The sequence below is a fragment of the Tinamus guttatus genome, unplaced genomic scaffold (genome assembly GCF_059628265.1).
Source record: "Tinamus guttatus ecotype Peru unplaced genomic scaffold, ASM5962826v1 Tinamus_guttatus_pri_ptg000459l, whole genome shotgun sequence".
In the NCBI taxonomy this organism is placed as follows: domain Eukaryota; kingdom Metazoa; phylum Chordata; class Aves; order Tinamiformes; family Tinamidae; genus Tinamus; species Tinamus guttatus.
Window position 1 is genome coordinate 7795181 of NW_028288993.1, and position 14155 is coordinate 7809335.

At 37.0% G+C, this 14155-nt stretch overlaps 1 protein-coding gene across 6 annotated transcripts in view; it reads right to left on the reverse strand.

Moving 5' to 3' along the window:
- SFSWAP (splicing factor SWAP) overlaps positions 1-14155 on the reverse strand; it is a 41134-nt gene that overhangs the window by 6103 nt on the left and 20876 nt on the right. For 5 of the 6 annotated variants that reach the window (XM_010221553.2, XM_088532437.1, XM_010221559.2 and 2 more), the window contains 3 exons: positions 13666-13856; positions 5182-5447; positions 203-358 (listed from right to left, as the gene is read on the reverse strand). In XM_010221553.2, the coding sequence (XP_010219855.2) occupies positions 203-358; positions 5182-5447; positions 13666-13856 (613 nt within the window). The remainder of the gene's footprint in view (positions 1-202; positions 359-5181; positions 5448-13665; positions 13857-14155) is intronic. The other variant, XM_010221557.2, reaches the window with a different exon arrangement.

Genomic DNA, 14155 nt, shown 5'->3' on the forward strand with positions numbered 1-14155 from the left:
CTGCACCATTTCTCTTACACTTATAATAGAACAGACCTACTGAAAATAAAATAAATCACAACAGCAGGTAAGTTTTGCAAGTTAACTCCTTTTTCGCTTAGAAATCTGATCTTTACCAGGCCCTTCAGAAGGATTAAAAAAGAAGAAAAATTAAAAAACAAAAACAAAAAACAGATCATAAAGTTGGAGGTCAGTCAGACACCTTGACATTTTACCAGGATTTCCCTCAAAAGAGCTCCAGCAGTCAAATCTTTTCGTTGTCGAAGCTGACTGATAATTTTCTCGCTCTGTTGCTGCTGCCATTGATGAGCTGCTCAGACTCGGTTCCATGCTCAGTGTCCCTGTGGATGCTGTGAGTCTGTGATACGGAGGCACACACTTCACATTCAGAATAAAATGTGCTAGTTTTGGAATTAGCTAGAATCCTGTAAAGGCTCAGGCCCTTAACCAAAAGCTGAACCTTAGTGAAACATGCCTATATGGACCAGCCTAAAAAAGTCCAAACAATCAGAAAGAAAAACGCATTAGCTTCATTTTTTATGAAGTGGAGATGATTTTTTTTTTTTTTTTTTGGTTCTACAACATTCTTCCAATTACTAATGTTAAGAAACTTGGCCATTAACTTTACACAATTAAAAACAACTTAGCAGTTTTACTGTGACACATCCACCATTAATTAGACTAATTGTTATTTCATAAGACACTCTATTCCTTTAAATGACGTTAATATCACTTGTGTTTAGTAGGGTCCCAAAAGCTTGGAGTGTTGCAAAGCTTGGCATGTCTCATTACAATACAGGAACAGAAACTGCATGGATAGACATTGCCTCAGCAGTAAGAAAACAGATTTGAAAGGAGAAAATCAAGATACCTGCTTTTACAAACAACAGCTACTTTCAAGGGTCTTAAACTCAGGAAATTGAGGCACACACACAGATATGCTTAAGTTTTATCCAAACTCACTCAAAAAGTAGCCGACTAATAAAGCATCCCACCATCTGTGACTCATTAACCAGATAAACAATACACATGACTTAGCACTGCTCCATTGACAGACAGGATAAAGAAGGATCAAACTGAATTTAATAATAGGCCCTCTATTCTATTTTAAAATTGAACACCCAAACATCATCTGACCAAATCCCTAAATCATATAACAGATAATGAGCTCCTCTGCATCCCTTCCTCTCTCCTCGCACACACACACACACGTACAGTACAGAATTAACTCACACCACGTGCTTCCTATTTGACACAAATGAAGATGGACATTAACATGGTCATTATTGACACTTCCTGTCCACCCACTGCCAAATCCCAAACCCCTCAGCTACAACACCAGCGACTGACAGACTACACTTGTAAAAAGCACTCAGCAGATACAAATCTGCTTCAGTGCTTAAAAGTTAATTAGAAAAAAGGCACCAATGAAGTACTAACTACAAGTGATTGAAAAGGTACCAAAGGCTCTTTGTTTTTCAAGACAGATTTAACAAGTTTGCCTCATGCTTGGCATTAATTACTAAGTTGTAATTGCTCATTATCTCTTTGGGACTAACACTTCCACAGCAAGCCAGGCTGTAACACCTTATGGTGCTGCTGGACATGCCTTACTACTATCCTTGATTTTTAAGTTTACATCTGTCATAACGGTTCAGAATTAACATCACAGTACGTCAAGAATTTGATGAGATTAATTTTGGAAGAAAAAGTAACATGCATTTACATAGGGGAAATGCTCTTGGCAGACTATATGCTCCAATAAAACTGATGCATCTGGGTTCCTTACTCAGGAACTACACATTATTTTAATTTGTTTCTGTAGAGTAGATTTGGTTGCAATCTAAAAAGAAGAATATCCAAAAAAATCTTTCAATCAATTTGATGCCATCAGAACAGCAATTTTAAGTTAAATACTACTGAAAAAACAACAGAAAATGTATTTTTTAAATGCACAAATACAAAAAAAAGACTTTTAAATGAAACAGAGCCTCTAAACCTCTAACAGTTTAAAAGCAAATGATAAACTACTCATGTAAACAACATACAAAGGTATATTGCAACATCCACTTGTAGGATTTCTAAACACAAAATCTATTTTGAAAATAAATACATAAGCCAAAGAGATTGTTAAAAAAAAAAAAAACACCCATAAATGTCACTTGTACAAATACAGCACAGAAACTTACAGGAAAGTTCTACATTTAACTTTGCTTCTCACATCTATCCCTATACACTTGTTACAATAAGTTATATGGTTACTATTTATTTTTAATCTAGTACTACTTTAATGACTTTCACAATTAACTACTGACTACCAAGTGTTTTAAATAGAAGTCCAACACATGCGCATATGGAGACACCACAATATCTAATGTTTTAAGAATATTGCCTGAATACAGGCTATGTGATACCTAGTCATCAACACACTTTATTATCCATTAATTTACAACTGCAGCTATTCTAATGAGAAATTCTGAAACACATATAGCTCCTCTTCTGCTAGTCCCTGTTAAGTATAATAGTTGAAATAGTTTAAAATCCGAAGTACAGTGTTTTCATTGTGCAGGTATTTCAAACCTAATGGAAAAGTTATGAAAATCTGTTTATTAAAAAAAAAAGATCTTGTTATTCTAAGTTACTTCATTAAAACGTTCTGTAGCAGTAATTACTAAAGAAAGGGAAAATTATAACTTTTGTTTTTCAGTCCATTTCAGAGGATAAGTTAAAACATCAATAATTGATCTATACTGAAATTTGGAGGTTGGAACACACCTTTTGTACATAACAGAATACTTGCAAATAACAAAAAAACATGTTAAGAGTAACACAGTTCTATTAAGGTAAACCAATACTGTCATTATATTAAGTAAAAGATTCAGGGAAAGAGCATTTATTAATGTTGAACTGCAAAAGGACATTGTGCAGAAGGTTTAGGTGTAGCCGTGATCTTTTGAAATGCTGTAGATGGAAAGTAATTCGGATTTCTAACAGGTCTCCTACCTGTTGCAGTGGCTACTGCAAGTGCTTTAGATGGTCTGCAAAAAGGTTCAAAGGGAATTGGCAGCCAAGGAGCATTAATGACACTGCTGCAAGGTCCCACAATGAACAGGTTTCTGAACTGGAGAGAGACCCTCAAGAAACCATAGCTCAGACTGGTAGAAAAGCTTCCATTCAGCTCTAAGTTTGGTTAAGTTTTAAGACCTGATGCAAAACATCCTGAAGTTGTCATACAACTGTAAATTTCACCTAGCCAGCATCAAGCCTTCTGACAGCTCAATCAGGGTGTAGGATTCTACAGCTGATATCAAGAAAATACCCAACCAGATTTAATCAGGTGTTGATTCATTATGCTAGGGTTAGCACACATCTGTTACTTGGTTTGTGCCTGTAGACACATTCAACATGGTACCAGCAAAACCGAATGTAGACCAGCTGCAGGAATTCAAACTTCTATAAAGGCCCAGGTATCTCCTGATCATCCTGAAGTCAATGAAGGCACTTCCTAGTACACCCCAAACAGGTCTTGCAAGTTCTCCCCATGCACAAGCTCACAGCAGATGCAGCACTGTTGTTATCACATTTTGCTGCATACTCAAGTACTGGAAAGGATCTTCTCAAGTGATTCTTTACCCGTTTGAAGGTACCAAGGACTACAATTTCATTCTGCCATCATTACTACGATGTTCCTCCTTGATTTTACCATAAATCAGTAAAATAGTGGACAAATACATAACACAGCTTAGATGGATTGATGTGGCAGCTCTCAGTGAAGATATGGTGAGACAGCGAACTGATGAGCAATTCACCCAAGGAGACCTTTCCAAGATCTCCTTAGTCCTAAAAAGACTTGTATTCATTTGTTAAGCATAGAAAACTTCATGCAGCATCATTCCCTTTACACACTGCTATGCACAGAGAAGGAATGACACGTGGTATTTTGTAATGTGTCCTAAAACATATGGATTATCAGCATCATCAAGGTCAAACACTGTCAAACAAGCAACGTGTCAGGATGATCGATAGCCCTCTGCACCAAGATTTTGCTTAATTTCTTGCAGCTCTGAATAGCAGAAATATCTCCAGCAAAGATCTTACTTAGTTGACTTAAAAATGCGGTTTAAAAGAACAAGTTCTAAATCATTAACACTTACTAGTATCAGTTTTAGATAGTTTGCTAAATATACAAAAAAATGAACATGGTGAGAGATCAGAAGTTTTGGCACATTGCTGAAACAGGTACAAAAATCTGAAACATACCTGAGAGCCTGTTTTTCTCAGGAAAAAGCATTTAAAGTCATAGATTGTTCCACAAACATTAAAGGAAAGGAATATCCAATTTTGAATGCATCAGATAAATGTAGCAGCATGTGTATGCACAAAGCATTTGAATCACAAGGTACTTGAACACTGTGCAGGTATCCTGTGGCCTGATTCAGGCAATGCTACTCCAATGTCCTCCCTAGTGACCACAGTCACTGCCAACTGTGGTTGGGCTTCAAGATATTGAAAGTTTTACTGACAATAAATGTTAAAGGTACTGAAACACAAATCTCAGATGTTATTAACAGTATTAACAACAGAATATGGGTTATACAATCTTATAATCAAGAGAATTAATATAATGAATTTAATCTCCTTAATGATTAACTCTATATTTAACTGCACTGGGCTACATTCTTATTTGGTCTCTCTTCCTCTTCCACTTTATTTTTCACCCTTCTTGTTTTCCTGTCATCTCTCTCCCACCATTGAACTTTTCACATGCTACCCAACTTCTTTGCTCCTTTCTGAATTTTGCTGCTCAGTCACCTGGCTCCTCATCTCTCATCTTGATATTGTCAGATTACTTTATTGCAGCAACAGCCACAGACTTCTTAGCAAGTTCTCTTCCTATTATAATCACACTCCCACATTTATACCATGAGGTACTTGACTGACCAGGCTGAAAGAACATTTTCTGGTGCAAATTTTGCATTGTTAACTAGAAATCAATGATAGCTTTGTTAAAGATATTTTAAAAGATCTTTTACATCTGATCATTATTTATTCACCATTCTAAAGGTGACAATACCCTTTGTAATGGTTATGAGGAAGCTTACATAATGAAAGAAGTGCAGAAATATGCTAAGCAGTAGCCCATACAGAACTCCAAAGAATACATTTGATTTCCAAACCCACCTTGAATGTCTGACAGTTCTATAGGCAGTGGGAAGTGAATGCTTTGCTTTTGAATGTGATCTAGATCTGGACTTAGATGATGAATGATATTTAGAAGGTGATCGAGATCTTGTCCGAGATCTTTTCTTGTGTTTCTTTCTTTTCTTTTCTTTTTCTTCATCTCTAGGAGGATCTTTGCTTCTGCTGGAAGGTCTTTCTGCTTGTTTAACTTCCGAAGTTGATAACGTTCTTACCGCAGTGACAGGACATGGTAAACTACTGACGCTCTGCAATTAAAGGTAAATAAAAAACAAAACTATATTCAAAGACACATACAAATTTTTAATCTGAGAAAGTCTTATATGTACAAACAACAAGAAGATCTCTAGTTCTTTACACTAAATGGAGGGCTAAACTTCTAGGCATGCTACATAAGTGCATGCTGCTTCTGGCAAAAAAACTTAAGATACCTTGCTCAGTAGTCTTTCCAGCTGTACTACGTATTGCTTTGGTAGAAATGCTGCATAACAAGTGAAACAGTAAGGAAAATAATATATAAATACTCATCCTACATTTTTTTGACTCACTAAAGCTCAAGAGAAATATGTCTATCTTAAGAAAACATTTGATAAATCAATAATAACCTTCCACAAATCCTTAAATCCTCACAGTGCTGCCTTAATATTATTTGGTATATAAGGCTGACATCTTAAAGCATGTCCCTGGGATGCATTTAAGAGGCCTATACGGTCCCTCAGTGGTACATATGCAAGATACACATGGTAAAACTGTTAGCTTAGCTAGAACACAATTCTGAAGCTTTCTTTCTTTTTTTTTTTTTTTCCTTTCGGTAAAGAAATCCATTCTAAAAAGTGGGCACTACGAGACAACCGCTCATCTATGTATCATTTATATTTAAAACGGGATAAAGCTAAAAATAAAATCGGAAACTACTGACATTCTAAAGTTCTAAAGCCTCTTTACTCCCTGATTGTGCTACTTCAATTATAATAACACAAAAAAAAATCCAGTAAAATATAACAATGTTGATACAAAGTACTTCTGAGCTCTGTAAAATAAATATTTTGTATGTAAAGAGGTGGAAAGATCACTAAGTATTATTAAAGACAAATTAGGTCATTGCTCAATTCATCCAGTAAATAACTGACTACAGATAATTAAGCAAAGCGATACTCCAATAAATTCTCATATTATCAGTTTGCACTTGAGAGAATTTTGCTGAATGCCTTGTTTAGAACAACTCAGCTCAGGCGCTATAGGTACGCTCCGTATTTCAAATTCTGTCACTCTCCAAGCTGTCATTTCAAGGCAACTGGAGAGATCAGTTTCTTTATGTCATAATTTCCCCTCTGCCTGGTCTGACACTTCACCATTTGATACAAGGATGCTTACAGTGATCAGAATAGAAACTAATCCATTAAAATGTGAAATAACCAAATTAGAAATTGGTGATCTTTCTCTCATTTTCATCCCCTACTGTGAATATGTCAAGGCAATAGAGTTGGCCACATTTGAATAATTGGAAATGGGCTTTCCTTCCAGTATTGGAGAGCCATGATTCTTTCTGAGCCTTAACTGATAATGGCTATTACAGTATTTATAGAACAACCAACAAAGCTATGCTAAACTCGTTTGCTTCAAGGATTTTAAACATTTCATAGACACAATCACCAGAGCTAAATGTAAAGGCTGCTCCTATTTCAAGATAACTGCTTTACTAGAGGCCCATTTCCACTTCCACCAACTTCACAATCCATATATCATTCCAGACACTTCATCTCCCAACTCCAAGGTATCCTAAGAGACTACTGCAGCCTACTTTTGTTCCTTGACAGTGTTATTCATCTCTTTATACAGTACCTTAGTCTTCCCTTTGAACATTACTGAATATGTAACACATTGGCTTGCCTTGAAGTAGCAAGCTCTCCTAGCTTGAAAGGAAACAGCTGTAGGCGAAGTAGAGTTAAGAGGGAAAACAAGAGGCACAAGTAAGAAACAACAGTTCTCAGCGCGCAAGTTCATTTAGCTGCATGAAATACAACCTATGATACCAGTGCCAAAAAGGAAGTTAATAAACTGAAGATGATGTTACTTTCAGCACAAATACTGGGATGCTTCCAGCAAGCAGCGGACAGCCCCAAACGTTCCGCATCCCTGTGCACAGGGAAGGTGCTTGGTGGAAGTGCTGGGCTCTGCATGACGAAGAACAGAGCTGCTCTGCTCATCTCCCTCAAGTGCAGCCACGGGCTCTCTCCTGCTCAGCCCAGCTGCTGCAGGGTACTACCGAGTCACGCTGCGAGAGCTGCAGCGGAGCCGTGCAGAGGGGACTCTCCCCCTCGCTGAACACGTAGGTCCTGGAGCGTGAGATGACAGCGAGCACAGATAAAGCAATCGCCTCCTGAACCGAATGTGCACGACGCGCCGCCGAGACGGGGAGCCGAGACGGGGAGCCGAGACTCCAGCTGTCAGGCCACAGCGCAGGATCCGCTGTGAGGAAAAGCGGCGAATCCCTCTGCACCTACTCCACTTGCTGTCACGGACAGAAACATCACTAGCAAAAGGGGCTAAACCCAGCCTGGGCAGGCTGCAGAACTATGTGGGAGAACTTAATGCCACCACGTTGCAAGGCCACACAGAAAAGTTTCTGCGTGTGTAATTAACACTGCTGAACAAAAGTCTTTAAAAGAATCTGCTGTCTTAGTGTTTGACAACAGAAAGAAGTTGTTATCGGCTTGTGCTTTCACTAGGGAAAGCTGAACTGGGCAAAGTACGATAGAGGGAACCAGAAACAAAGGTGAGAATGTAGGAGAAGAGAGGAAAAAAAGGCATCTATTGGTCTTTTATATATTTTATGCAACCTGCACGCATTTATCATTTTCTGTAGATGCACAATGTTCCATTGCTAAAAAAAATTAGGGTTAACTACAGCACTGAGTATCAAAGATATACGTGATCTGCACTAGTTGATAACCCTCTTATGGTTGGCAAAACTTGAATAGCATCTTAGAAATTTAATAGTGCAGGTTTAAAACTATCTCACTTGTAAACATTCTATCCTCTGCAGAAAAAACGAATAGTTATACACAGGACAAATATAAGGATGAATCATCTGACAAAAAGAACAAAAACAGATCTTCAGAAGCGAAAAGATGAAAGAGGCAAAAGAAGTATTGCCTCGTGCTATAGAATCTTTATATTATAGATGACATTTGAGATATGTCATCAAAACAAAATTACTTTCAAATTAAACACTTGTCTATTTTTAAAGCATTACTATTGCAGATTTTCTCCTTATTTCATTTGGAAGGTAAGAGTTACATAGTTATGAGTTTGGGTATAACTAACTATCTTTTACATACAGATCAAAGTACTCATCACTGACACAGCATACAATATGAGATTAGCAGAACAGCCTGTATTACAAACGCAGATAAGGTATTATTAGGTAAATCATGACTCATACAAAAATATACTGTACTACAAACGCAATCCAGTTGTCACTACATCAACTACTTTGAAGTCAAACAAACTGTACTCCAGGGAATATGTGAAGCCTTGTCTTGCCAACCACTACTGTTGGCCCCTTCTCCTATTTTTGCCAGGTATTTCCTGCCCAGTCAATTCTGAGAGACACTACATCACTTAAGTTTAATGGTCACTTAATACCAGTTTCTTTGAATAGGCCTCCATAGGCCTTCCTTTGGCAGGGATAAAAGGAACTACATGTATTTACTAAACCTTTTTGTATTAAGTAATGATTTAGCAGGTTAGGTTTTCCATCCCAGAAGATATCTACAATGTGCTACAGTTATCAAACACTGTTAATAAGAACACTACGCAGTTGATCACAAGCAAGACACCTAGCCTTGCCAATTCTCCTCCCACGAGGCTTGGCTGCAAGGGGCTGGAGAAGCACTGGCCCCAGGTCCTGTTCCTTCTCCCAGATGCATTTAAGAACAATTTTGTTCACATTGACCGAGCAGAGAAGCCTCACTGCTTTTAGCTGGCATTTGACTAGTCAAACATAATTTTAAAACCACAAAAGTGGTCAGTATGGCCTGTATGTATCCCTAACGAGTGTAAAGCCTGTACTCAGGATGCAAAGAGCCAGCATTATTTATTAAACTGAAAAAAAAAACTGTATGAGAAACAAAAACAATCAACCAAACCCTGCCCCCCAGTCCCATCTTAACATGAGATCTCCCCTACTTAAAATTTTGGTTCCAAATCTTTTGGAATCAATTCTGAATTTCGGATTATGAAATAATTTAGAAGAAATTTGCTTGTTTAAAAAAAATTCTTCAATCCAGTACTCCAAATCAGAACTCCAGTTCTGAATACCTAACCCTTGCAGTCCTTAAAACTAGAAGCTGTTCCCTATCATAAGTCAATGACGCAACTGTTTGATGGTGATTGACCCACTGCAACTAAAAGATGTGTTGGTTGGCTTGCTATAAAAGTGCCTATGTGAATTATATATGAAAACACCAAACGGATAATGCTACACTTTTCTTCAAGACTTCAAAAAGGGAGAGACTTGACTAGACACAACGTTACCAAAAGCTGATTACAACCTTCCTAGAAGCTGATTTCCCTTTTGGGGTCTGAGTCCTTGGTCACTACAACCAAACTCAAACATTTTTCAAGTACTGGTCTGATGGATAACTGCACTGTTATAACGCATGCCAGTACTATGAAAAGCCTTTTCTGAAAAGCTGTGTTGCTTCATTGCGCAAGCTGATCTTTCAGCCTACTGTTCCTCTTGCTTGATGTTACTTTAAAACAAACAAACAAGAAACAGGAAACCATATTAAAAAAAAATCTGCTATAGAGAAAGCAGATTTGCATATTTTTATGATCCAGACAAAGACAAAAAGAATAAAAGCAATATAACCTATGGTATCAACAGTCCTCCACACGCAGTTAATAGAATCAATTTTGTTCAAAGGTAAAACGTACAGCCAGTAACAGCATTTCTTTTAAGAAACATTTGGTATCATGAAAATCTGACAGAGGTCAGAAAAGCCTTGCTCGTCTAATGCATTTCTACAGAGTGTGATAAGGAAGCCTTCAGCAAAATGCAGGCTGTGTATACACATATAAATAGCATTACTAGTTAGGCAAAAGTAATCTCAGGGGAATTATACATCTCATTGAAATGCTCAACTCCTTTTCATGCTTTATTATACATCTCAGTTACCACTCCAATTTCTAAGATTTTAAATGACAAAAATCATTCCACTACAGGTCCTTTATGAGCATTACATATTGATCTTAGTTTCCTGGACTCTTTGTCCTCTTGCTCCCTTCCCCCAAAACAGGAACCAAATATCCTAGATGACATTTTTGGTGGACCTTTAGAAACAATTATTTTTATATTTTCCTCATTTTGTGGAATATCCCTAATTAATTCCACTGGCAAAACTGCCTAAATAGTTTTTCATCTATCAGTGGCTGTAGTTCTTGATTCCAGCATTCTGATGATTTACCAGCTTGTTGTCAAACTGATTGCACAGAGACCTATAGTCTGAGTAATAAAAATAGATAAATACTTTTCAAAATGTCAGATCTACTGAGCCACCTAATTTCAGAATAAACAGACCTGCTACAAGAAAGTTCTCAAGCACTGTTATAAAAACACAAGCAAGAGCAACAAAAACCAACCAACCAAAAATCCAAACCCACGCTCTGCATTTATGTACAATTGGAGTTAGGTATCGTGACAAAGAATCTGACTGTGCACTTGACAGAGGGTAACAAAACCACAGTATTCTTTCATTTATCTTTTCCATGAAAAAATTCTTCTTTATGAAGACCACGTAAGCAGAACAAGGGCTTTACAGCAGACAGGCCACATATTAAAACATATGTAGATAGCAGAACTTTAAAATAATGCAAACCAATACTGGTGACTCACTAAACAAAGACATCAGCTTAAAATACACCCATATTTCAAACTAAACTAAAAACAAAACAAATATATATGTGTATATATAGAGAGCAAAAGTGATAGCATAAATGAGAGAGAACGGTAGGAGAAATATTTTGTTTCCCAAGATACTATGGCCTTTCACACTGCGCATTCACACGGTACTAGTATTCCCATATTCACAATATAAATGTCAGTTTTATTTCAAAAAGAAAGGTCACATCAGTGACATTTGAATATATATTTGAAATTATAAATAAAACCATTTATCAAGACAGCATTTCCACAGCATTTCTAGTGGTAAAACGTGGTTGCTTCAAAATTCTCATTAAACTCATTGAAAAAGTGATAACTGTTAGTGAAAAGTTATTTCAAGCACCAGTATTTCTGATCTTCAGCCAGAGGCTAAAGAGGAAAGTTAGTTTGATCAGTGGAAAAAGAAACAACCTGCTGGCTTCTCTGGGAGTGCTGTATTCCTAGAACTAGTAAACTGATTCTACTTCCCAAAGATGCTTGGGTTTGCAGCAGGCACAGGTGGACCTGACTGCAGCACGTATAAAACACACACGGGAAATTTAATGGCTTGTGTAGGATCCAGCAACAAAACCCAGTGGTTTATGAATTTCAGGCCCTGAGAATACGCCGAGGTTTCAGAAAACCGTACACAATCCACACCAAATCCCATTCCTACTTTGCCCACGCGCTGTTTACAGCTATTGCAGTGAAGACGCAAGTATAAGGTGACTTTGTTGAAAATTGATTTTGACAGAGTTTTTCTTCCACTAAGAATAGAGACTGTCTAGACTTGTTGGAGGTGCTGCTACAGGTACTGAAAATACAGAAAACTCCCACCACTAACCTCTTCGCAAGAATACATGAAATCACTCTGGATGGGCATATATTTATGGTAAAATGATGCTAAGAATAGAGAAAAGTGACACTCTTAAGCTAAACTATCCCTTCATAACCTAGGGCATCCACTATCCTGGCAGAAAGGGAGAGACTACCTAGAAGAGAAAGGGAGGTAAGAAAAACAAAAATCAAAAAACAACAACAAAATACAAAACAAACAAACAAACTCCATTAAACTAAGTTATTTTCCTCCATGGACTGGGAAGAAGTCAAGTAACTAGAAACTTAATGGAAAATAATACAACATAAAATTGAAAGAGACTCTTGGACAGATAATGTAGCTCTGCTGCCAAAATCTTCTGAAAAGCTCCAGTACTGAGCTATGATGTATAAATGGATCAATACTAGAAGGATTTTACATGCATACATAATAAATGCAAATCCTTCATTTAAGCTTTTAGGATTGTAGTTATTCTGTTGAAAACAAAATTTGCGTGTGTGAAATACATTATTTCCTAGCTATCTCAAACAGTTATCTCTGTGTACCAAAAGAGTAAACCTATGGCTTTGATCAATAAAAGTTTTTCAGGTTTGTACTTCAACAAATTGCAAAAGAGCATTCCTAGGAATTCCTAGGAAATACATGTCTTCACCAATTAAAAATGGGGGACAGAATTCACTATTTGTATGATTTCTACCTCTTCCAGCTTTCAACAAGCTGGAAGTGATTACTTCCAGAAACATCATCTCTCCATCTGTTTATAGTGGTCTTGAAAACATCAATAAAAATCACAAACATACTGTCGAAATAAACCATTCACTGGAGCGAGAGGACAGCAGAAGCATTTCACTACTTCTGGAGTCTGTTCTAACAGTGATTAAGGGCATAGTTGAACGCTTCATTCTTTATGACAGAAGCAGCTGAGAACTTGACTGTAGCTGTGTCTACATTGCTGTAGAACACAAACTTGCAGTCTGAATTTTTCTGTATAGATATCATTCATCACCTTATTATAGCATGAATACAGATATTCTGACTTGGTGCTTAACTCGCACATTGCCACCTCCTGGCTTTTGTGAATGCTCACTATTTCTATCCCAGCTGAACTCTTAATAAACTTTTACCAGGACTAACCCTAACCCAAGATCCTTCTTTTAGGTTACCTACTCAAAATTTTTTAGTCTTCTAATGCAGATTTCCAAAGGCTCTAGCCAAAGAGATATTGTATTTATAACTACAGATCTATTACCAGTCAGTCTATTGATCAATCCAGCTAACTGATTACAAGTTACTTTAGCATAATAAATCCACTTTTTCTTCTTGGTGATATGTGCTAATAATCCAATATACAATGGTAAAAACATAACTCTTAATTTCCTTTGGAAACAAGTCCAAGCAGTCAAACATTATTAGCAGTTCCACTATCCATCTTGAACTAAACATAAAATTGATTTACTTGTTTTGTGTTCCGTAACTGACCACTGTATCATGCACCTTATTTCTCTACCAATTCCATAACTGATAGATTTGAGAACTACCCAAGATAACTGAAAAAGATGAACAGATTTCTAACTTCAGATTTCTCTCCATTTGCAAAATCTTCTCTCTCTTCAGAGAACTTCATAAAATACTCTCAGATTCACATTCTATAGATAAGTTTACTGCTAGCTTTATGGTAAAGAGAAACCTATTTCTTGCTTACCTCAATACTGAAGGAATTCTCCTCAATCTTCTCAACTTCTGCTTCTGCAAGAGGATTTTTCAGGGTCTGCAAGAACAGTGCAGCTTTCCTTTTGCGTTCAGCTTGCAATTGCTTTTCTTTTGATTCTTTGGAGGCTTGTGCAAGCTTCTCTCTCGCTGCAGCAGCTAGTCTATCCTCTAGCTTCTGTTTTGCTGAGATACAAATACAAAGTTCACAATGAGGTCCAGCTGAGCAACATAAGTTTCTTTAAAAACACCCTTGTCCCCAAATTCCCACAAGTTCTTCTATTACATCCAAAGACATAACAAGGACAGAGTAGCTTGAAGTTACAAAATTTCAAGCATCTTAATTTATAGACATGGCATTTGTTTGATGATAAGTGTTAAAGACTAAACAGAATTTTTTAAGTTTAAAGGAACCGACATGAAAGCCTTAGCTACTGCATTTGTGTTGTAATGTTTTATTAGCCAAACATCACTGAATTGTACCG